A 22,825-nucleotide genomic window follows, 5' to 3' on the forward strand; every position below is an offset into this window, starting at 1 on the left:
TCTGATTTTTCTTTTAAAGCAATCTATTGATTCTTAGAATTTTGCTAGAGCTCATATCATATGAGCTCTTGGCTCTTCTTGACCTTGTCACAAGTGCCATATGAGCTCTTAGCTCTTGTTTTTGATGAATAGTATATAAATATAAGTAGTTTTAAGGGGTTTCCTTCCTCCCTTACCTGTATTTATGACCCCAGGGCAAGGGTGTCTAATGTTTATTATGTACCTTCAGGAACATATCACTTTAAATTACATTAATTTAATAAGTATATGCATTACTCCGTAAAGCAAAGTATATGATTACGCCGGTTCCAAACCGGGGTAATCAGTCATTTATGAACGAGCTTATAAATCATCAACTATATGAGATGATGGGGAAAAACCAAAATATTCTAAGATACGGCACTATTAGGAATAAAATGAGATCCCGTGGAACTAAAATGGACGAATATCCTACAACTTTAGATTTAAAAAAAATAATGTTCGTATATTTTATAGGCCGACAATCGGCGTTTCTTTACTTTTAAGAGCCAATAATGTCTAAAATAATGTGTTTTAAAGAATAACGTTCTTTTTAAAAATAATATTCATACATTTTATAGGCCTACAATCGATGTTTCTTTACTTTTAAAGGCCAATAATGTTTAAAATAATGTGTTTTTAAGAATAATGTTCTTTTTAAAAATAATGTTCATACATTTTATAGGCCTACAATCAGTGTTTCTTTACTTTTAAAGGCCAATAATGTTTGAAATAATGTGTTTTTAAGAATAATATTCTTTTTAAAAATAATGTTCATACATTTTATAGGCCTACAATCGGTGTTTCTTTACTTGTAAAGCCAAACTGTTATCTGCTTTGTAACCTAACAAATTCCAATTCGTATGGTGTTAAAATGATATTGCCTCAAGGTGTTGTTGCCAATTATACATGTTTTCAACATCCTTTTAAATCTGGTCTTAATGCTAAGGAGATGTCAACATTCTTAATGATGTTCTGGCAAACCCCTCAAGGAGTGCTTAAGCCAATGAGAAAGGAGGAAATCTTGAATACTAAGAATTATTGCTAAAAATCATCTGTTATAACTACAAACTTAACAATCTTTGGTATTATTTGTCGGTATAAGATCTACAAAACGACACAAAAATCAAGGCTATATGATTAGTACAACCCTTTTAAACAGTAAAGGAAGAATATCTTAAATGGCAAATTTTAAAGGAAACTGATGATAATAAAAAAAAAATTCACGGCCAAAATTTTTGAAATCTTGTGGCAAATGGAGAGGCTACTTTACAATTCTCTACGTTTTCTAAAAGTAATTTTATTGCTACTTTTAAAAATTAGAGGTGTCCCCACTAATTAATTTTTTATGAAGCTCTAAAGAAAAAAAATGCAAATTTGTTCGGCCTATTCATGTCAAAGCTTTCAATGAAGCCACAGTAATTTTTTTATCAAAGAATCTGCTCGTGTCTGTTGTTAATACGCATTTCACTGCTATAGGAAAATAGCATTGGCTTCAAACCTCGGAGATCCACCTTAAATAATCCAAGAGCACTGATTTACCATGATTAAGTTGAATAAAAAATTCAAAAAATTTCCTTCATTTTTCTATCCGCAATGTATCGTCTATAAGTTTTGACATTTTTTGACATATTGATGTAACTGCAGTTAATAAGCGACCTAACAGAATAAAAAGAAAAGATTTAAGGTCCTAAATGGGCTTAAAATTGAATTAGCAAGAAGAGCGATTATATTCAGAAAGAGCATAAGAAATGGTATCTAGATATATGTTCACTTTCTTCGTATTTACCAGTTCTTCATCCATTAACGCACTGTAAAACCGGTTTCCTCTTTAGCTAAGCGTAGAGAAACAAAGACAAGTACGGAATAGAAGGGAAATATATAATGTGGGCTATATTTTTGCATATTAGGGTGGGGTGGGGTAATATTTGTGCTCTGTGAACTTAGAAAACAAATCTCACTTCATAATATGCAGAATAATTGTACCTAACAAACTTTGTGTGCACACCCGCTACACTTTACTCCCCCTTCCTAATGTGCAAATATATAGTCCAAATTTGCTTCTATATATTTTTGTAATATTTTGTGAAATTTCATTAGAATTAGTCAGAGATACAGGTCCTACTTAATGAAGAACTTAACATAGATGCTATAACATATTAAATAAAAAAAAACTAGTTTTTTAACTGAAAGTAAGGAGCGACATTAAAACTTAAAACGAACAGAAATTACTCCGTATATGAAATGTGTTGTCCTCTCCGCAATTCCTGGCTCTTTACACTAAAGTTTTTAATTGTTTTAAAAAGCAGAATTGTGGCAAAGAGTCAAACTTTAGCGTAAAGAGCGAAGGATTGCGGAGGGGACGACCCATTTCATATACGAAGTAATTTCTGTTCGTTTTAAGTTTTAATGTCGCTCCTTATTTTCAGTTAAAAAACCAGTTTTATTTATTTAATTTCTGAACGTTTTTGAATTAATGCATGTTTAATTTTGGCTCTCCACACATAAATTATTAAAATGAAATTTGCATATTAGTTCCTTTTTTGGCTAAATGGCTTTCTCTTAGTTTTGATCAGACGATTTTGAGAAATGAGGGGTGGGGAAGGAGGCCTAGTTGCCCTGCAATTTTTCGGTTACATAAAAAGGCAACTATAAATTTTATTTTTAACGAATGTTTTTATTAGTAAAAAATATACGTAACTTAAGAATTAACTTACGTAACAAACTTTTATATTCTTAAATTCTTGTTATGTATATGAGGGGGTTTGTACCCTCATTAATACCTCACTCTTTACACTAAATCGTAAGTTTTGTCGCAATTCTTTAAGAATGATCCCTGAATCAGAAAGGCTGCAGAATAAATAGTTAAAATTACTAAAAATACTATAGCATAAAGAGCGAGGTATTTATCTCCTCCTAAATACCTCGCTCTTTATGCTAAAGTATTTTTAGCACCCCTCATATGCGTATTAGTCTCTGTTCATTTCAAGTTTCAATGCTACTCCTTACTTTCAACTGAAAAAACTTTTCCATGTTTATTTTTTCATTGTTTTTTTTATAGTAATTAAATAAAAAAAAACTAGTTTTTTTAACTGAAAGTAAGGAGCGACATTAAAATTTAAAACGAACAGAAATTACTCCTTATATGAAACGGGTTGTCCCCTCCGCAATCCCTCGCTCTTTACGCTAAAGCTTTTAATTATTTTAAAAAGTAGAATTGTGGCAAAGAGTCAAACTTCAGCGTAAAGAGCGAGGGATTACGGAGGGGACAACCCTTTTCATATACGGAGTAATCTCTGTTCGTTTTAAGTTTTAATGTCGCTCCTTACTTTCAGTTAAAAAAACTAGTTTTTTTTATTTAATTTCTGAACGTTTTTGAAGTAATGCATGTTTGATTTTGGCTCTCCGCACATAAATTATTAAAACTTAAGAATTAACTTATGTACCAAACTTTTATATTCTTATACTTTTATTATGTGTACTAGGGGGGTTTGTACCCACCCACCCCCCCCCCAAACCAAAAAAATCCCCCTGAAAACGTCTGTACACTTCCCAATAACCATTACTATATGTAAACACTGGTCAAAGTTTGTGACTTGCAGCCCCTCCCCCAGGGATTGTGGGGGAGTAAGTCATTCCCAAAGACATAGTTGTTGTGGTTTTCGACTATGCGGAACAAAATGGCTATCTCAAAATTTTAATCCGTTGACTTTTGGAAAAAATGAGCGTGGGAGGGGGCCTAGGTGCCCTCCAATTTTTTTTTATCACTTAAAAAGGGCACTAGAACTTTTCATTTCCGTAAGAATGAGCCTTCTTGCGACACTCTAGGACCACTTGGTCGTTACGATGACCCCTGGGAAAAAAACAAAACAAAAACAAACAAAGAAATAAACACGCACCCGTGATTTGTCTTCTGGCAAAAAAATACGAAATTCCACATTTTTTTAGATAGGAGCTTGAAATTTTTGCTATAAGGTTCTCTGATACGCCGAATGCGATGGTGTGATTTTCGTTAAGATTCTATGACTTTTAGGGGATGTTTCTCCCTATTTTCCAAAATAAGGCAAATTTTCTCCGGCTCGTAACTTTTGATGACAAAGACTAAATTAGTTGAAACTTATATATTTAGAATCACCGTGAAAATTCGATTCTCTTGATGTATCGTTTTTTAGATTTTCGTTTACTATTGAGCCGGGTCGCTCCCTTACTACAGTTCGTTACCACGAGCTGTTTGATTTTAGATAATCCTGCGCCCTTTTCATTGAATTTCTGTTCCCCCATGACATATTTCTCCAAGAAAAGATCCTCCCACATAGCCAGGGACTGTGGGGAGTAAGTCATTCCCAAAGACATAGTTATTATGGTTTTCGACTATGCCGAACAAAATGGCTATCTCAAAATTTTGATTTGTTGACTTTGGAGAAAAAATGAGCATGGGAGGGGGCCTAGGTGCCTTCCAAATTTTTTGGTCACTTAAAAAGGGCGCTAGAACTTTTCATTTCCGTTAGATAGAGCCCTCTTGTGATATTTTAGGACCTATTGGTCGATACGATGACCCCTGGGGAAAAGAAAAAAAACAAAACAAACAAACAAATAAACGCGCACCCGTGATTTGTCTTCTGGCAAAAAATACGAAATTCCACATTTTTGTAGATTGGACCTTGAAATTTCTTCTATAAGGTTCTCTGATACGCCGAATGCGATGGTGTGATTTTCGTCTAAGATTCTATGACTTTTAGGGGGTGTTTCCCCCTATTTTCCAAAATAAGACAAATGTTCTCAGGCTCGTAACTTTTGATGACAAAGACTAAATTTGATGAAACTTATATATTTAAAATCAGCATGAAAATCCAATTCTTTGATGTATATTTTAGCATCAAAATTTCGTTTTTTAGAGTTTCGTTTACTATTGAGCCGGGTCGCTCCTTACAGTTCGTTACCACGAACTGTTTGATAAGTACCAGAAAATTTAATGGAGAAGGCTCTGTTATTTTTTTCGTATATTATTTCTCCCCTGTTATAAATTTTAATCCAGAAATCGATATAAATGCAACTTACTAAATAAGGGGGGTACTCCCTGCCTAATGTTTGCTTCACAAGAACTCAAATCAGACTAGTACATTATAAGTCTGAACAAAAAAGAAGAAAAAAAGCTCTTCCATTCAGACTCATTTTTTATTTTATGCTTTAATCCTCACAGCGATCTACTTCATGCAAAAGAATCTGTCTCTAACTTTTGTAATGCTGTTACTACGTTAACTAACTACATTTAAATTGTCACGATTTTAAACTAAATAGGTTTATATTTTATAGACCTATGAGGGAAAATACTATGAAAACAATTCTTCCTTCATGGAAAATTATTGTTGTTAAAACATTTTGACTGTAGTTCCAATATATTCTAGCCTTAAGCCCCCTATCCTGCTAAAAAAGCCAAAATTATATTTTCCTTTATATTTTGCCATGAGTCAATTTTATTTCAACCCAGTACCCGTAAATTGAATGATCCGTGACGAAATGAAGAAACAGAAAAGCACATGAAAAATTTATCCCAGTTCATTTGAGGACGACCTGTTTTTGTTTGGCCCTGGGTGGTTGGCCAAAAAAGGCAATCTCCCACGATCTGTCATCCTTAATACAAAAAAAACATCCTAGCCACCTTAACCTTTCTCTCATTCTAGCCTCAGAGAACCGAATAGAACTCTATTTTGATCAGATTACTGTTTGAGACACGGTCAGTCAATGGGCTGTCCTAAACGATTCGTGCAAATGTAATACCAGTAACATTAGTCCTATGCTCCGTAGAATATAATATTTATCTTGCCTGCCACTCTTGTATTTATAACAAAATAATCAATAAGGTTAGCTGTCTTACAATCATTTGAATAACATGTTAACTTGTGGGCTATTTTATGACTAAACACAACATTGCTTATAGCTATATTGTCAAACAGTTCGTGGTAACGAACTGTAGTAAGGAGCGATCCGGCTCAATAGTAACCAAAACTCTAAAAAATTGAATTTTGATATCAATAGCTACATACAAAGAATTGCATTTTAATGCTGATTTTAAATATATAAGTTTCATCAAGTTTAGTCTTACCCATCAGAAGTTACGAGCCTGAGAAAATTTGCCTTATTTAGGAAAATAGGGGGAAACACCCCCTAAAAGTCGTAGGATCTTAACGAAAATGACACCATCAGATTCAGCGTATCAGAGAACCCTACTGTAGAAGTTTCAAGCTCCTATCTACAAAAATGTGGAATTTTGTATTTTTTGCCAGAAGACAAATCACGGGTGCGTGTTTATTTGTTTGTTTTTTTTTGTTTTGTTTTTTTTGCAGGGGTCATCGTATCGACCAAGTGGTCCTAGAATGTCGCAAGAGGGCTCATTCTAATGGAAATGAAAAGTTCTAGTGCCCTTTTTAAGTGACCAAAAAATGGAGGGCATCGAGGCCCCCTCCCACGCTCATTTTTTTCCCAAAGTCAATGGATCAAAATCTTGAGATAGCCATTTTGTTCAGCATAGTCGAAAACCATAATAACTATGTCTTTGGGGATGACTTACTCCCCCACAGTCCCTGGGGAAGGGGCTGCAAGTTACAAACTTAGACCAGTGTTTACATATAATAAAGGTTATTGGGAAGTGTACAGACGTTGTGTTTACATATAATAATGGTTATTGGGAAGTGTACAGACGTTTTCAGGGGGATTTTTTTGGTTTTGGGGGTAGGGTTGAGGGGAGGGGGCTATGTGGGAGGATCTTTCCTTGGAGAAATATGTCATGGGGGAAGAAGAATTCAATGAAAAGGGCGCAGGGCGCAGGACTAATCTGGTCACGTTAGAAAAAAACGTCTAATTCAGAGCTTAATATACAATGCTGGGTGTTCTCTATTTGCGTCCTCTCTATTATGGAGTATAATTTGAAAATAACACAACTAAACGAGCGATAAAACATATATACCACAACCATAACTCATCTAACGAAAGAACAGCTAAGAGATAACACAACTATAAAGCGAAAACAGGTGAAAACTAACGGGAAAATAAACGAACTAAGAGGTAGAAGGGGCCAGAGAAAAAATATAATATTTTTCCAATTTTGAGCCTAACTTCCGCAAAGTAGTAATAATGTCAGAAGCCCCGAAATACCGAATTATTTTCTTTTTCCTATAAGACCGGGGTAAATAAAACAGAAACTTACAATAGCGGAAATATAATATACACAATTCAGCCAGATCTTGTCTTTTTTTCAGAATAGGTGAAATACCATATAAGAAAAGTATTGAATGGTCGCAAAAACTAGTGTATAGCAATGCAAGCGCTTTTCGATAATTAAATAAAAAAAACAAGTTTTTTTAACTGCAAGTAAGGAGTGACAGTAAAACTTAAAACGAACAGAAATTACTCCGTATATGAAAGGGGCTTTTCCTACTCAACACCCCGCTCTTTACACTAAAGTTTGACTTTTTCTCTTAACTCTACATTTTAAAACAGTAAAAAACAGTAATAGAAACGTTAGTTAAAAACTAAAAGTTATAGTAGCCTTTTTATGTAACTGAAAAATTGGAGGGCAACTAGGCCTCCTTCCCCACCCCTTATTTCTCAAAATCGTCTGATCAAAGCTAAGAGAAAGCAATTTAGCCAAAAAAGGAATTAATATGCAAATTTCATCTGTTAATCTGATTCAATACAAAAAATTCAATAAGATTGGACAAGTCCTATGGTGGAGAGCCAAAATCAAACATGCATTAATTCAAAAACGTTCAGAAATTAAATGAAAAAAACTAGTTTTTTTAACTGTAAGTAAGGAGCGACATTAAAACTTAAAACGAACAGACATTATTCAGTATATGAAATGGGTTGTCCGCTCTTCAACGTCTCGCTCTTTACGCTAAAGTTTGACTCTTTGCCACAATTCTACTTTTTAAAACAATTAAAAGCTTTAGCGTGAAGAGCGAGACGTTGAAGAGCGGACAACCCATTTCATATACTGAATAATTTCTGTTCGTTTTAAGTTTTAATGTCGCTCCTTACTTACAGTTAAAAAAACTAATTTTTTTTCATTTAATTATAGCTAAAAAATTGCAGTAATCTATAAGTGTTACGGCTTTCTCTAATAACACAAAATTTGGTAGGCTAGGATACTCTGCATCCCTATCTTTACCAGCCTTGACATCAGAATCTCCTAAAAAACGTAGCATTGCCCCCTAATGAACGTAGATCCCCTAATGAACGTAGATCCCCTTATGAACGTAGCATAACAAGATCATTTTTATCCTTCAAAAGAATGGTCGTTTATGAAGGAAAGAAATACTTAGCTCATTTTCCCTTCGTAGTATATTTAGTGCAGGGGGAGGGGGAGATATATCTTGTGCTGGGGGAGATATATCTCTTCTCTTCTTACGAACACATGAGAACTTTATGACTTTATAGTTACTTTTTTATTTATCTAAAGCAAAATATTTCAGTACGACCTTTGCTGGTCTCACTTTTCCAGTTTTCTCATCAGTTTAGAAGCTTTGGAAGATTTATCTCCTTCACAACACTTTTATTTGGAGAGTTTGTGACTTTAACAGTATTTGTCTGATCCAAAAAACTTCCTATTTCTAAAACTTCCAAAAAAAATACTTCCCATTCTAATTATCTAATAAATTTTCTTTATAAAATTTCTTTTTCTAATAAAATTTCTAATAAAAATTTTCCAGAAAACTTCCCATTCTAAATTGGGAATTCTTTCTTTAGCAGCAAATCTGTTGTTGCCAACAACAATTTCCAATAGGTAAACATTTTGTCAACTAGCCAATAGCCTGCCAGAAGACAGCCATAGAATAGAGAAGCCAGATGGCAAACTGCTATAGACAGCCATAAGACCGGTTTAGAACGCAGCGAATAATCTTCTAAGAGGACAGTTGGACATCCATAGATAAAAGGATGGAGGACGGGGGAGGGTCCGTTTGGCCATCAAATATTCCTGAATCTTGCTCTTTGCAGTATAAATCTTTAAATATATTCAGAATGATATAAAATTATATAATAAGATAATAAAAAGCTATTAATGTCGCCTCATTGTTTTCTTTAGGCAAATTATCCCATTGATTAACGCTTGAATTTAAAAGCGCATAGTTGTGCTGACCAAATAATCTTTGTATTATTTTAACTGTTATATTTTGTCTAATAGGTAAACATTTTGTCAACTAGCCAACAGCCTGCCAGAAGACAGCCATAGAATAGAAAACCCAGATGATAAACTACCATAGATAGCCATAAGATCGCCTTAGAACACAGGATATACTCTTTTGAGAGGACAGTTGGATGCCCATAGATAAAAGGGTGGAGTACTGGGAAGGGTCACTTTGGCCTGGAAATATTCCTGAATCACACTCTTGAAGCTAAAACTTGCTACTTTTGTGCGAATCAAACGCCATCTGAAAATCCAAAACCCCTGGTCTGATACTATTACCCACTAGTAAAAAGAAAATAAAAGCTACCCCATGCTCTTGACACAGATATGTAGGACTACGCATTTCTTTACTTAGCAGTCGTAAAATTCTCTGAGGGATTTCTTGGAGATCCAAGCTTTGATTGTGTCCCTTCTCCCAAGATCATATTTTTTGGAAGATATTACTTTCCTTTGATGAGATTATTTTAAATTACTTATGCCAATAGCTCTTTTGGGTACAGTTAAGCTTAATAAATTATTTTTCAGCCACTATATATTTTTCAGTTGCGAAGAACAAATTTTCAGCCCAAATTCAATTCATAGTAGATACAAATCCCCTAATATAGGGAGAGGTATGCCTATTCTCTCTGCTTTTTAGGGACAGACGAGTATGTCATAATTTTTACGTGTTTTTTTGTTTAGCAAAAACGAAAACGACTCCTGAAACACAAGGTCTGTTTAATTAGAATAAAAAGTTGTTATAAAAGTTTAAAAAAAAACGTTTAGCTTTATCAAACAGTTCGTGGTAACGAACTGTAGTAAGGAGCGACCCGGCTCAATAGTAAACGAAACTCTAAATAACGGAATTTTGATGCTAAAATATACATCAAAAGAATCGGATTTTCATGCCGATTTTAAATATATAAGTTTCATCAAATTTGGTCTTTGTCATCAGAAGTTACGAGCCTGAGAAAATTTGTCTTATTTTAGAAAATAGGGGAAAACACCCCCTAAAAGTCACAGAATCTTAACGAAAATCACACCGTCGCATTCAGCGTATCAGAGAGCCCTATAGCGAAATTTTCAAGCTCCTATCTACAAAAATGTGGAATTTCGTATTTTTTGCCAGAAGACAAATCACGGGTGCGTGTTTATTTGTTTTTTTGTTGTTTTTTTTTCCCAGGGGTCATCGTATCGACCAAGTGGTCCTAGAATGTTGCAAGAGGGCTCATTCTAACGGAAATGAAAAGTTCTAGTGCCCTTTTTAAGTGACCAAAAAAATTGGAGGGCACCTAGGCCCCCTCCCACGCTCATTTTTTCTCCAAAGTCAACAGATCAAAGTTTTGAGATAGCCATTTTGTTCCGCATAGTCAAAAACCATAATAACTATGTCTTTGGGGATGACTTACTCCCCCACAGTCCCTGGGGGAGGGGCTGCAAGTTACAAACTTCGACCAGTGTTTACATATAATAATGGTTATTGGGAAATGTACAGTCGTTTTCAAGGGATTTTTTTTTGGTTTTGGGGGTGGGGTTGAGGGGAGGGGGCTATGTGGGAGGATCTTTCCTTGGAGAAATATGTCATGGGGGAACAGAAATTCAATGAAAAGGGCACAGGATTTTCTAAAATTACTATAAAAAAAAATAAAAAAATAAACATGGAAAAATTCTTTCAATTGAAAGTAAGGAGTACCATTGAAACTTAAAACGAACAGAGATTATTACGCATATGAGGGGTTCTAAAGATACTTTAGCATAAAGAGCGAGGTATTTAGGAGGAGATAAATACCTCGCTCTTTATGCTAAAGTATTTTTAGTAATTTCAACTATTTATTCTACGGCCTTTCTGATTCAGGGGTCATTCTTAAAGAATCGGCACAAAACTTACGATTTAGTGTAAAGAGCGAGGTATTAACGAGGGTAAAAAACCCCCTCATATACATAAAAAAAAATTAAGAATATAAAAGTTTGTTACGTAAGTTAATTCTTAAGTTATGTATATTTTTTACTAATAAAAAAATTCGTTAAAAATTGAAACTTATAGTTGCCTTTTTGTGTAACCGAAAAATTGCATGGCAACTAGGCCTCCTTCCCCATCCCATATTTCTCAAAATCGTCTTATCAGAACTAAGAGAAAGCCATTTAGCCAAAAAAGGAATTAAAATGTAAATTTCATTTTAATAATTTATGTGTGGAGAGCCAAAATCAAACATGTATTAATTCAAAAACGTTCAGAAATTACATAAAAAAACTAGTTTTTCTAACTGAAAGTAAGGAGCGACATTAAAACTTAAAACGAACAGAAATTACTCCGTATATGAAATGGGTAGTCCCCTCCGCAATCCTTCGGTCTTTACGCTAAAGTTTGACTCTTTACCACAATTCTGCTTTTTAAGACAATTAAAAGCTTTAGCATAAAGAGTGAGGGATTTGCTAGGGGAAAACCCATTTCATATACGGAGTAATTTCTGTTCGTTTTAAGTTTTAATGTCGCTCCTTACTTTCAGTTAGAAAAACTAGTTTTTTTTATGTAATATTGATTAAGAGGTGACCCCCTTTCATACTTAACGATTTCTGTTCGTTTTAAATTTAAATTGCTCTATACTTTTAGTTGAAAAAACTTGTTTTTTTATATTTCTAATCATTTTAAACAGTGCTAGAAAATTGAACTTCTCCTCAATGGAAAATTCCCCCCCCCCCATCGGAAAATCCCTCTAAGGAAAGTTCTGTCCACGTGTAATTGTCTTTCGATTGAGGATTGGCAAAGAGTTATGGGCACTTACTAATTATTTTTAGTACAACGGAAAATTAGTGTCTTACCAAAAATCCAGTAGGCGCTTTTTTGGAAAATATTAGGCTACTTGGTCTTCAAACCTTTAAAATGGTATGACAGTGAAAACTTTAGGAAGAAACAGCTTGTCTATTCTCCTTAACTTAAGTACAGTAATCTTACCAAATTTTTTGTACTGTATTTCCATATAAATTTTATTTCGAACTCTATTTTGGGTAAAATGGGGTTTTAGCTCGTTTAGTGGTCAAATAGTCAACAGTCAGTAAGGCAAATAGTCAAAAAAAAGTTATGTGACCATTTCAAACAGTTCGTGGTAACTAACTGTAGAAAGGAGCGACCAGGCTCGATAGTAGCCGAAACTCCAAAACACAGAATTTTTTATAACAATAATTGCATCAAAAGAATTCCATTTTAATGCATTTTAAAGTTTAAACTTAAAACCCAAAAGTTAAGAGCCTTAGAAAATGTATCTTATTTTATAAGCTAGGGGAAACACCCCTTAAGAGCCGTAGAACCTTAATGAAAACTACACCATCAGAGAACTCTACAGTAGAAGTTTCAATTGCCTATCTACAAAAATGTTGAATTTTGTATTTTTTGCTACAAGACAGATCACGGATGTGTGTTTATTTGTTGTTTTTTTTCCAGGGATGACCATATCGAATCAGTGGCTCTAGAATGTCGTGGGCTCATTCTAACGGAAATTAAAAGTTCTAGTGCCCTTTTTAAGTGACCGAAAAATTGCTAGGCACGTAGCCCCCTCTCACGCTTATTTATTCTCCAGAGTGACCGGATCAAAATTCTGAGATAGCCATTTTATTCAGCATAGTCGAAAAACCTAATAACTATGTTTTAGGAGACGACTTACTCCTTCAAAGTCCCCGTGGGAGGGGCTGCAAGCTACAAACTTTGATCAGTGTTTACATATAGTAATTATTATTGGAAAATTGACAGACGCTTTCAGAGAGATTCTTTTTGGCTGGGGGGCTAGGGGAAGGGGGCTATGCGGGGAAAGCTTTCCATGGAGAAATTTGTCATGGGTAAGAAAATTTCCATGAAGGGGGGCAGGATTATTAAGGATTTATAAGAATGAAAAAATCAATATGAAAACGTTTTTTCAGCTGAAAGTAAGGAGCAGCATTAAAACTTAAACCGAACAGAAATTATTACGCATATGAGGGGTTCATGTCCTCCTAATAGCTCGCTCTTTACGCTAATGTAATTTTATTAATTTCAACTATTTATCCTACGGCCTTTGTGATTCAAGCGTCATTCTTGAGGAATTTGGGACAAAATTTAAGCTTTAGTGTAAAGAGCGAGGTATCGGTGAGGGGGTGAACCCCTTAATATACGTAATAAAACATACGAATATAGAAGTTTGTTACGTAAGTTAATTCGTAAGTTACGCATATTTTTTCTAATAAAAACGTTGGTAAAAAATTGAAAGTTCTAATTGCCTTTTCAAATAACCAAAAGATTGGAAGGTAACTGGGCCTACTCCCCCGCTCCTTTTTCGCAAAATTGCCCGATCAAGACTATGAGAAAGCCATTTAGTCGAAAAATAAATTAATATGCAAAGTTTGTTTTAATTATTCATGTACAGAAAGCCAAAATAAAAACATGCCTTAATTCAAGAAATTAAATAAAAACCATGTTTTTCTAACTGAAAGTAAGGAGCATCATTGAAAATTAAAGCGAACAGAAATCATTCCGTACATGAAAGGGGATTTCCCCTCCTCAAAGCCCCGCTCTTTACGCTACTTTTTTAAAGAGTAAAAAACCTTGGCGTAAAGAGCGGGGCGTTCAGGAGGGAACAGCCCTTTCATATACGAAGTAATTTCTGCTCGTTTTAAGTTTTAATGTCGCTCTTTACTTTCAGTTAAAAAAAACTTTTCTTTTTATTTAACATAAGAAAGAATGAGTGAACTAAAATTAAATTGAATGAATAGAAAAATAAACTAAAGAATAATTGTGCCTAACATATTAGGCATGCATACCCGCTATACTTTACCCCATCCTCCCCCCTAGCATGCAAATAAATATCCAATTTTTGTTTCTAAAGTATCATATTTTATCTTACTTTGGCAAATTTAATTAGGATTGAGCGTCAGAGAGGAACTTTAGGTAGGGCATCTATCATACAAGTACCAACTATTCTTGTTATTTCTTTGTTAAATTTCAGCAACATTTTTTTCCCTTTTCTCCTATACCCATTGAATTGAAGGGATGATTTATTTTCACAAAGTTTACTGAGAACATCCATAGGCAAGGCCGTATCTTGGGGGAGTGGGTCACCGGGTTTGCAACCCCTTCTCTAAAATTTTGTGTGGCTCGTAAAAACGTAACAAAAAATTATATAAACAAATTTTTGACGTGTTTCTTTTGCAGTCCCTCTGAAATGTGGGAATTATTCGAGGGGGACTATCTGAGGGGAATTTTCTGCGGGGGCCATTTTGAAGGGGATTTTTGTAGAAAAATACACCGGAGAAATTTTCCAGAGAGTATTATTCCTAGACCCCAAAAACCAAAGGCATCCAAAATTAGAGTAGTAGCTTACTAGTCATGGTACTTTACAAACTTAATAATGAAAATAAATATAAGAACTTATATAAGGCTCAGCAGCCACCAATATTCACTACCATACATTTTTAGTCCCTGTGACGTTACATTATCAGTTCCCGATGGGCGAACTTCTTTTTCTTCCACTTTTAATATTGACTTATGTTTCCCTGATGAACCGTTCAACAGACTCCTCTGACACATTCTTGATATGGAGGCATCATTATGTCATCATGTCATCATGCCATCATCGTGCTTGATTGATTTTTCCAAGCCCCAAAATTAACAAATTTTACCAATATCAAGCACCAAAATTAGCTGTCAGTATTGCTGTTTCTAGATTCCTTAAGCCTTTGGGTACCAAGCCCAGGAACTAAATTATGTTTTATTAACGTCCATCGTTTCTTTGACGATTCTTGGTTGTGGCCAAGTTCCAAAGGTCAGTTCCTATGACCTCTGAGGTCGATTGTCGAAAGTTTGATTGTAGGAGAAGTGGTAGAAGGTGCAAGAGTGAACCAGTGACGGTATTGGGTAGAGGGGCTGTGGTTTCTTCTGGCTAATCTTACGTAATGGATTAAACTAAAATATCATGTTCTTATGAAATTAAATTTAAGATTGCAGAATTAAAGCTTAAAACTTACGAAAATTACCTTCCATATATGAAAGAGGCCACCTCTCTCCTCTAATGCTATTCTTATGGTGCTAGAATTTTACTAATGCCTCGTTTAGATAAATGGTGTATTAAGGAAATATAGACACTGGAAAGAAAATTGAATGGATGAGCTAATGATTTTTTTTCCTAAATGATTTCTCCCCTGTTATAAAGCTTAACCAAAAAAAAAAATCAACATAAATGTAATTTACTAAATAAACAGAATGCTGTCAACCTAACATTTGCTTCACAAGAACTAGTTCTCGAGAAAGAATACAAAAAACTTTCCTATTCCAACTCGTGTCACCCAGTCTTTCTAAATATTAAATAAAAAACAAGTTTTGAACTGCAAGTAAGGAGCGACATTAAAACTTAAAACGAACAGAAATTATTCTGTTTTAAAGTTTTAATGTCTTAACGTTCAAACATTAATGTCTTAATGTTTTAACGTTCTTGAATTAATACATGTTTTGATTTTGGCTCACCGCAAATGAATAAATAAAACGAAATTTAGATGTTTAACTAACTTTCACCGGTTTGAAAAGTAGAGTTAAGAGAAAGAGCCAAGCTTTGGCGTAAACAGCGAGGCGTTGAGGAGGAAAAGCCCTTTTCATCTATGAAGTAATTTCCGTTCGTTTTAAGTTTTAATGTCGCTCCTTACTTTCAGTTAAAAAAACTTGTTTTTTTTATTTAATTGTATATAAGAGATTGAAACCTCTGATGTAGGGTTCTCTCACAAGCTGAACCTTATGGTATGATTTTCACTAAATCATTTCATTTTTTAGGGGCGTTTCTCCTTTTTTTTTAAAATTAGGCAAATTTTCTCAGGCTCGAAACTTTTGTAGGTAGCTTATAGCTTCATGAAATCTATATTTTGGATAAACATCAAAATTTAATCCTTTTGATGTATATACTAATATCAAGACCCTGGATTCTTATAATTTCGGTTACTATTGAGCCGCATCACTCCGTACTTACAGTTTTTTTACCACAAACTATTTGATTTACTATGTCAAAAGGTCAAACAAAAAAATACGTTTTTGGTCGACCTTTCTGCTGCTAAAGTAATTAGGACAAAAGTAAACGAAAGCATTTGGGTCCTTTCACCTAACTACCTATAGAATAGGTAATTAATCATGCTTTTTCTACTCCACGTATTGAATAGTCTAATCCTTCCCCCTCTTTTGCGCCAGACTTTTATTTTAGAAATGTTTCTTCTTTATTTTCACGAGAAAGAGTTTGAAACTTAAACTGGCAACTTTACTGGTCATTTCGAAACTAATATATTTGTTTTTTACGATTTTATATACTAGCCTTAAGCTTAAAATATTATACTCTATTGTGCCCTGTTTAACTTCAAAAACACTTAAACACAAGAACTTATGAATTTCAACTAGGTAGTAGTCAACCCCTTTCTAAGTTCATTACTTGATTGATTCTTTCCTTGGAAGTCCTGTACATACTTTTTATTTAATCTATAGATAAAATATGTAAATGACTCGCTAGCCTCTGAGTAGAAATTGTTCGCCCAGGTAGAGCGGTTCCCTGAATATACGTTAAAAGATACCCAAAAGATACCCACTTTTTTATTAAAAAAGTTGTTTTTTAATAAAAAAAATATTAAAAAAAAAAAGATGCCAACAGGATGGGCGGTCACCCATCCATTATGTTATTGATGTTACTGATAGACAAAGCTAGTTGGAACTGTAAATTGAAGTTGAGGCCGAAAACATTTGAAGGGACTTTGAACATAGACCAATCAAAGACTAACTTTAAAGTTAGTCTTTGATCTAAGACAGTTGCTTAGGCGGCGCTATTGAAGGAACGAGTAGACTTTTGCTATAGATGCTATTGAAAGACCAAGGCAATTTGAACTGTACCATGGAGTTGGGCCCGACAACATATGAAGAGGATTTGGATGTGGACACATCAAAGACTAATTTTAAAGTAAGTAAGTTTGATTTAAGTCAGCTATTTGTGCGGCGCTATTGAAGGAACAAGCAGATTTGCGGTGTTGATGCTATTAAAAGACAAAGGTATTTGAACTGTCCAATGGAGTTGAGCCCGAAAATATATGAAGACGATTTGGACATAATAAACACTGTTCAATCACCTTTTATCATAAATTACTGGTAAAGTGCCGCCACTGAAATATATTGAATGACACGCCATCTTTTCGGAAATCAGAAATGAGTGTGAGTCAACTGTTGTTTTGGCGTAGCTGATGAACCAATAAGTAAAGTCAAAAATTGTGACTTGTGATAAAAGTGACATTATAAGCTCCCAGATCAAGGCGATGCCCCATGGATGGGCTGAAATACCAATTCCGGCATAGGAGAATTAATCATTTAAAACTGTATGTTTCTTGGTGGCTTTCAACTTGATTTAATTGCCGGAATGGTCAACTAAAATATCTTGGGGGCTTATAATGTCACTTTGGTTACAATTTTTGACTTTATTTATTGGCTTAGATAAATGTGAGTCAAGTGTTGTGGCTTTGTTCAATTTTCGCCTTCATTTAGTGGCTTATCAGCTAAACCAAAACAGTTGACTCGCATTTATTTATTACCGATAGATGGAAATCAAGGAGATGTCCAACTTAGTCTCTTCTTTTTTCTTATAAAAGATATAATCAGCTTGGCGCTATTAGAATAAGGAACCGAGTTTGTTAAAGGATATTATTTTAGTTTGAAAAAAAAGAATCATAATAATAAAAAAAATAAAAAAAAAAAAAAAAAAAAAAAATGCCAACAGCACCCGGTGTTCCCAGGCGGTCACCCATCCAAGTACTGACCGGGCCCGACGTTGTGTGACTTCCAGGATCTGACGAGACTGGGTACTTTCAACGTGGTATGGCCGTTGGCTGAGAGATTTTGTAACAAAATAATTGTTGCTCCACAAACTGAAAAGAAATTAAATGCCAAATTTTAGAGTCATGGACCAAGGTTGACAAATATTTTAAAAAGAATCAAAATATGTTTATTAATTCCTTTTTCTTAAAAAAAAAAAAAAACCTTCATTCCTTCTGAAACAGACCGACAAGCCCCCCAAAATGTTTCTACCTTTGAGATGACTACCCTATGGCTTCCTAGGCTAGTTTAGATCCGTCGAATTAGAGGGTCTTTGAATTGGCTCTCGGTCATTTTTAAAAACAGTTTCCTCGATTTTTGTGTATAATCTATTGGATTTTAAGGTGAAAATGAGCTTCCTTTCCTTCAATAAATTCTTATGCTTTGTAACGAGATGAATGTGAAAGTAAACTTTATTAATTGAAACAAAAGGGCAAGCCTCGAATATATATTTAGATTATGTTGGGGTATAATTTAACGATTTTTAAGGAAAATATCTCCCCCGCCTCCAGTAAATTCTTGCCCTTTGTTACTAGATAATTTTGAAAGCTTTCCTATTCACATTTTTAGCGTCCTTAATTTCATAGCTTTTTCCTTTCCCGGGGTGGTTACATGCTAGAGAGTGATTCAATCATTTTGTAGCCCTTAAAAGGGCTGTTGGTTAATTTGGGGTAGGTCTTGGAGCTAAAATTAGATTCATTTAGGCCTTTGCCGGTTTTTCAGTCTTCTTTGGTAGAAGGACTGCTTGAATATTGGGCAAAACGCCTCCTTGGGCAATGGTAACTCCCGACAGTAGCTTGTTCAGTTCTTCATCGTTTCTAATGGCTAGCTGAAGGTGACGAGGAATGATACGAGTTTTTTTGTTATCTCGTGCAGCATTACCAGCAAGCTCAAGGACCTCGGCAGCCAAATACTCCATCACCGCTGCAAGGTAAACGGGTGCCCCTGCACCAACTCGCTCCGCATAGTTGCCCTTTCTTAGAAGACGGTGGATCCTTCCCACTGGGAATTGGAGACCTGCCCTGTTTGAACGGGACTTTGCCTTTCCCTTCACTTTTCCACCTTTTCCTCTTCCTGACATGGTTTCTAGATTACAAAATTCACTTGGACTCTTCTTAATAACGAACAAATTGAAAATGATGTCTATTCTTGAAAGCGCAAACAATTTATACTCCGGCTAGCGAACTGAGTTCCTCTGATAAAAGAATTGTGCGCGAACTCTAGTTGGTATATAAACGGGTCCAAGTTTGTAAACGCTATTCATTTGACAATTAGACTTCGCTAAGGTATCACTTAACCATGGCTCCAAAAACTTCAGGAAAAGCAGCAAAGAAAGCTGGTAAGGCGCAGAAAAATATCAGTAAAACTGATAAGAAAAGGAAACGAAAGAGGAAGGAAAGCTACGCCATTTACATTTACAAAGTTCTCAAGCAAGTGCATCCCGACACTGGTGTTTCTAGCAAGGCAATGAGCATCATGAATAGCTTTGTCAATGATATCTTTGAAAGGATTGCTGCGGAAGCCTCTCGTCTAGCTCACTACAACAAGAGGTCCACCATCACTAGCAGAGAGGTTCAAACTGCTGTGAGGCTGCTCCTACCCGGAGAACTTGCCAAGCACGCTGTTAGTGAAGGCACTAAAGCTGTAACAAAGTACACAAGCTCCAAATAAGGGGGTTTCTCCCCTCTATTAGCGCCCAATCAGCCGGGCCCTCCCAAACAGCCCTTTTAAGGGCTAACACCTTATTTCAAATGCTCTACTCTCAAATTGCTTTCATTACTCCTGGCTTTGATTTGCGAAATCTTGGGTAAGCAAGAACCCATGCTAAACCACAATTCAAAAACAATAAAAAGGTTCCCTGTTTCGAAGGCAGGTCTCAATTTCCTTATTGTATAGAAAGTAATATCTATCGGCGAATAGTTAAAGAGAATAGATTAGGGGGCCTCGACTTTTTCATGACATTTTTAAGGGTCCGTGGGCCCCCATTGGGAGCTGTTTCATTTTTTTGGATTTATTAGGCTGGCCTAAATTGGCTTTTCGGGTGTTTTCTTTTCATTAGATGTTTTGGATCTTGTTGAATGCTACGCTAAATCCATGACTCATTTTTACAATAATTTGACGTATATCTGAAATAATTTCGACCTTTTTTTTTTTTTGGTTATTTTGCCCGTAGTGTTTTTTGTTGTTTTTGTTGTTTTATGTCCGTTGATTTTGAATTAAAATCGAATAGTTGTGGGCATCAAGCCATGGCTAATTGCCTTTCCTTTTCATTAGATAGTTTGAATTTTGTTTAATGTCACGCCGAATCTTATAACTCATTTGTAAAATAATTCTGCCTCCTCGAGTCATACCTTCTTTTTTTCACCAAACACTACGCTGTTTAACGTAATTTCGCCTGTTTTGTTTAAACCATTTAGTGGCCCTTAAAAGGGCCGTTGGTTAAGATGCAATTGCGGTGAACTAGGGTACTTAAGCTCTCTCGCCACGGATTCGACGGGCAAGTTGAATATCTTTGGGCATGATGGTCACCCTCTTGGCGTGAATAGCACACAAGTTGGTATCCTCAAAAAGTCCAACTAAATAGGCCTCGCTGGCTTCTTGTAGTGCCATCACAGCCGAACTCTGGAACCTCAAGTCAGTTTTGAAATCTTGGGCAATCTCTCGCACAAGTCTCTGAAAGGGCAATTTCCTTATTAAGAGTTCGGTACTCTTTTGATAGCGACGAATTTCTCTCAGGGCTACGGTTCCGGGCCTGTATCTGTGCGGTTTTTTTTACCCCTCCGGTAGCAGGAGCCGACTTACGTGCTGCCTTGGTCGCAAGCTGCTTTCTAGGTGCCTTTCCGCCCGTTGATTTTCTCGCAGTTTGTTTCGTCCTAGCCATAATAATAGTTTGCCTCTCTTTAAAAGAATGAACAAAGGAACCAATGCCTAGTGGCTTTATTTATACGGAGCATCAGCCGCGCGACAGAGCTAGAGTTTGTCGGGAAAGCACTTGGTGGTATAAAATAAAGCGGGCTCTTTCCCTTAGTTTGACAAAAACTTTACAGCTGTTGACGACGCTATCGAATTCAATATGACAGGAAGAGGAAAAGGAGGAAAGGGGCTTGGAAAAGGAGGCGCAAAACGTCATCGCAAAGTTCTTCGTGATAATATCCAGGGTATTACAAAGCCAGCTATCAGAAGACTGGCTCGCCGCGGTGGTGTAAAACGTATATCTGGCCTAATTTACGAGGAAACCAGAGGTGTTCTTAAAGTTTTTCTCGAAAATGTTATTCGTGATGCTGTCACCTACACAGAACATGCCAAGAGAAAGACAGTAACTGCAATGGATGTAGTCTACGCTCTGAAGCGTCAAGGTCGTACATTGTATGGCTTTGGTGGTTAATGGTTTCCAAATGCGTTTTCAACTGTCCCCCTACCCAACGGCCTTTTTAAAGGCCACCAAATCTTTTTAAACACTTTTTAGCTCAAGTTTTTGAGCCTTTTCTTTGTTGTGCCTTCAAAATTTTGGTAAATACTTTTCTTTTTTCGTCTCAGGCGTTATATCTGTTTAGAAATATGCAAACAAATTTTACTGCATTAGGCTTTTCATTGCATATTTGTTTAAAGTCGCGTATTCTCGCCATGGAATTCTTCAAAGAAATAACTGTTGCTATTTAACGGCACAAGCCTATTCTTTCATGTTTGAATGAAGATAGTAGGAACGGAGGAATAAATGTGTTCCTACTCTTGCTAAATTGCCGCTGGACCTTACAATTTGGACAAAAGTATTGCATTAGTTATTTGCAGTTAATAAACAAGTATGAATTTTTTTTTTTTTTTTTTTTTTCTTTGATTTCTAATGTTTGTTTTTAAGCAAAAACTGGAAAATATACTGTAGAAAGGGACATTTTTCCCGTTTAAAACAATTCCTTTATAAGTGGAACATATATTAAAAGTTTCAGATAGCCTGAGATCGAAACAAATAAAAGTGACTTTATTTGCGATTATATAGCAACAATTCGTTATGCGTTTGTAACTTTTGCAAAAACTTTTTACAAATTTGTGTTTTAGCCTTTTGCGGTTTTTTTTTTGTTTATTTATGGTTTCTAATGTTTGTTTTTAAGCAAAAACTCGACAATGTACTGTAAAAAGGGACATTTTTCCCGTTTAAAACAATTCCTTTTTTGTGTAGAACGTATATTAAACTTTGTTAAGTTTTAATGTCTTTTATTAAAGCCTTTGTTTCGAAAAAAGAAAAGAAAATGCATCCGAGTTGCTTTGACTCATCTTTGGCTGAACGATGTCGTGCTAAAGGGATTCTGATAAAAAAAAAAAAAAAAAAAAAAAAAAAAAAAAAAAGAAGAAGAAAAACAAATCTAGAGATGCTTGTTTTTAGAAGCCTCCTTATATCCTCCTTGTACTACCACTAATAGAGGTTTCAATACCAAAATATAAAAGGCAGACATTCCTTACTTGCTTATTCGTATAAATATAATGATTGTAAATGTGTCATATACTTCTTTTTTTTAAGATTAGGCAAATTTATTATTTCTATTGTTCGCTATTAAACAAACTCAAAAATATAGTGCAAAAAGGGACATTTCTCAGGTTACAAATAATTTAGTTTTAGGTGGTATGTATATTGAACTTTTATATAGGCTGTGATTAAAACAAATAAAAACGGTTCATTTCCACTCCTCCCCCCCCTCCCTTGGCATTTCGGAAACCTTAAAACATAATTCTTGTCTTTCTAAATATAATATTAGAATTAAATGAAATTCATTTTCATTGGAATACGAGTTTGACACTTT

The 22,825-nt window shown here is 35.1% G+C and overlaps 3 protein-coding genes, 1 non-coding gene and 1 pseudogene across 4 annotated transcripts in view; 3 read left to right on the forward strand and 2 right to left on the reverse strand.

The window, feature by feature from the left end:
* The window catches only part of LOC136038935 (pre-mRNA-splicing factor ISY1 homolog), a 37,366-nt pseudogene extending 22,109 nt beyond the window's left edge, over positions 1-15,257 (reverse strand).
* Positions 1-22,825, forward strand: part of LOC136038948 (uncharacterized) — a 470,704-nt gene that overhangs the window by 118,634 nt on the left and 329,245 nt on the right. The window lies entirely within an intron of this gene.
* Positions 17,929-18,047, reverse strand: LOC136039009 (5S ribosomal RNA). Its single transcript, XR_010620349.1, has one exon. It is a non-coding gene; the product is annotated as a 5S ribosomal RNA (ribosomal RNA).
* LOC136038936 (histone H2B) lies at positions 19,286-19,770 on the forward strand. The gene has a single exon (XM_065722443.1). It carries the CDS (start codon positions 19,332-19,334, stop codon positions 19,701-19,703), a length of 372 nt encoding a protein of 123 aa, XP_065578515.1. The 5' UTR covers positions 19,286-19,331; the 3' UTR covers positions 19,704-19,770.
* Positions 21,065-21,470, forward strand: LOC136038944 (histone H4). Its single transcript, XM_065722450.1, has one exon. It carries the CDS (start codon positions 21,106-21,108, stop codon positions 21,415-21,417), a length of 312 nt encoding a protein of 103 aa, XP_065578522.1. The 5' UTR covers positions 21,065-21,105; the 3' UTR covers positions 21,418-21,470.

The sequence above is a fragment of the Artemia franciscana genome, chromosome 18 (assembly GCF_032884065.1).
Source record: "Artemia franciscana chromosome 18, ASM3288406v1, whole genome shotgun sequence".
Taxonomy (NCBI): domain Eukaryota; kingdom Metazoa; phylum Arthropoda; class Branchiopoda; order Anostraca; family Artemiidae; genus Artemia; species Artemia franciscana.

Excerpts from the sequence above, each read along its gene's own strand:
- LOC136038944 (XM_065722450.1), top strand. The coding sequence starts at position 21,106 with ATGACAGGAAGAGGAAAAGGAGGAAAGGGGCTTGGAAAAGGAGGCGCA.
- LOC136038936 (XM_065722443.1), top strand. The coding sequence starts at position 19,332 with ATGGCTCCAAAAACTTCAGGAAAAGCAGCAAAGAAAGCTGGTAAGGCG.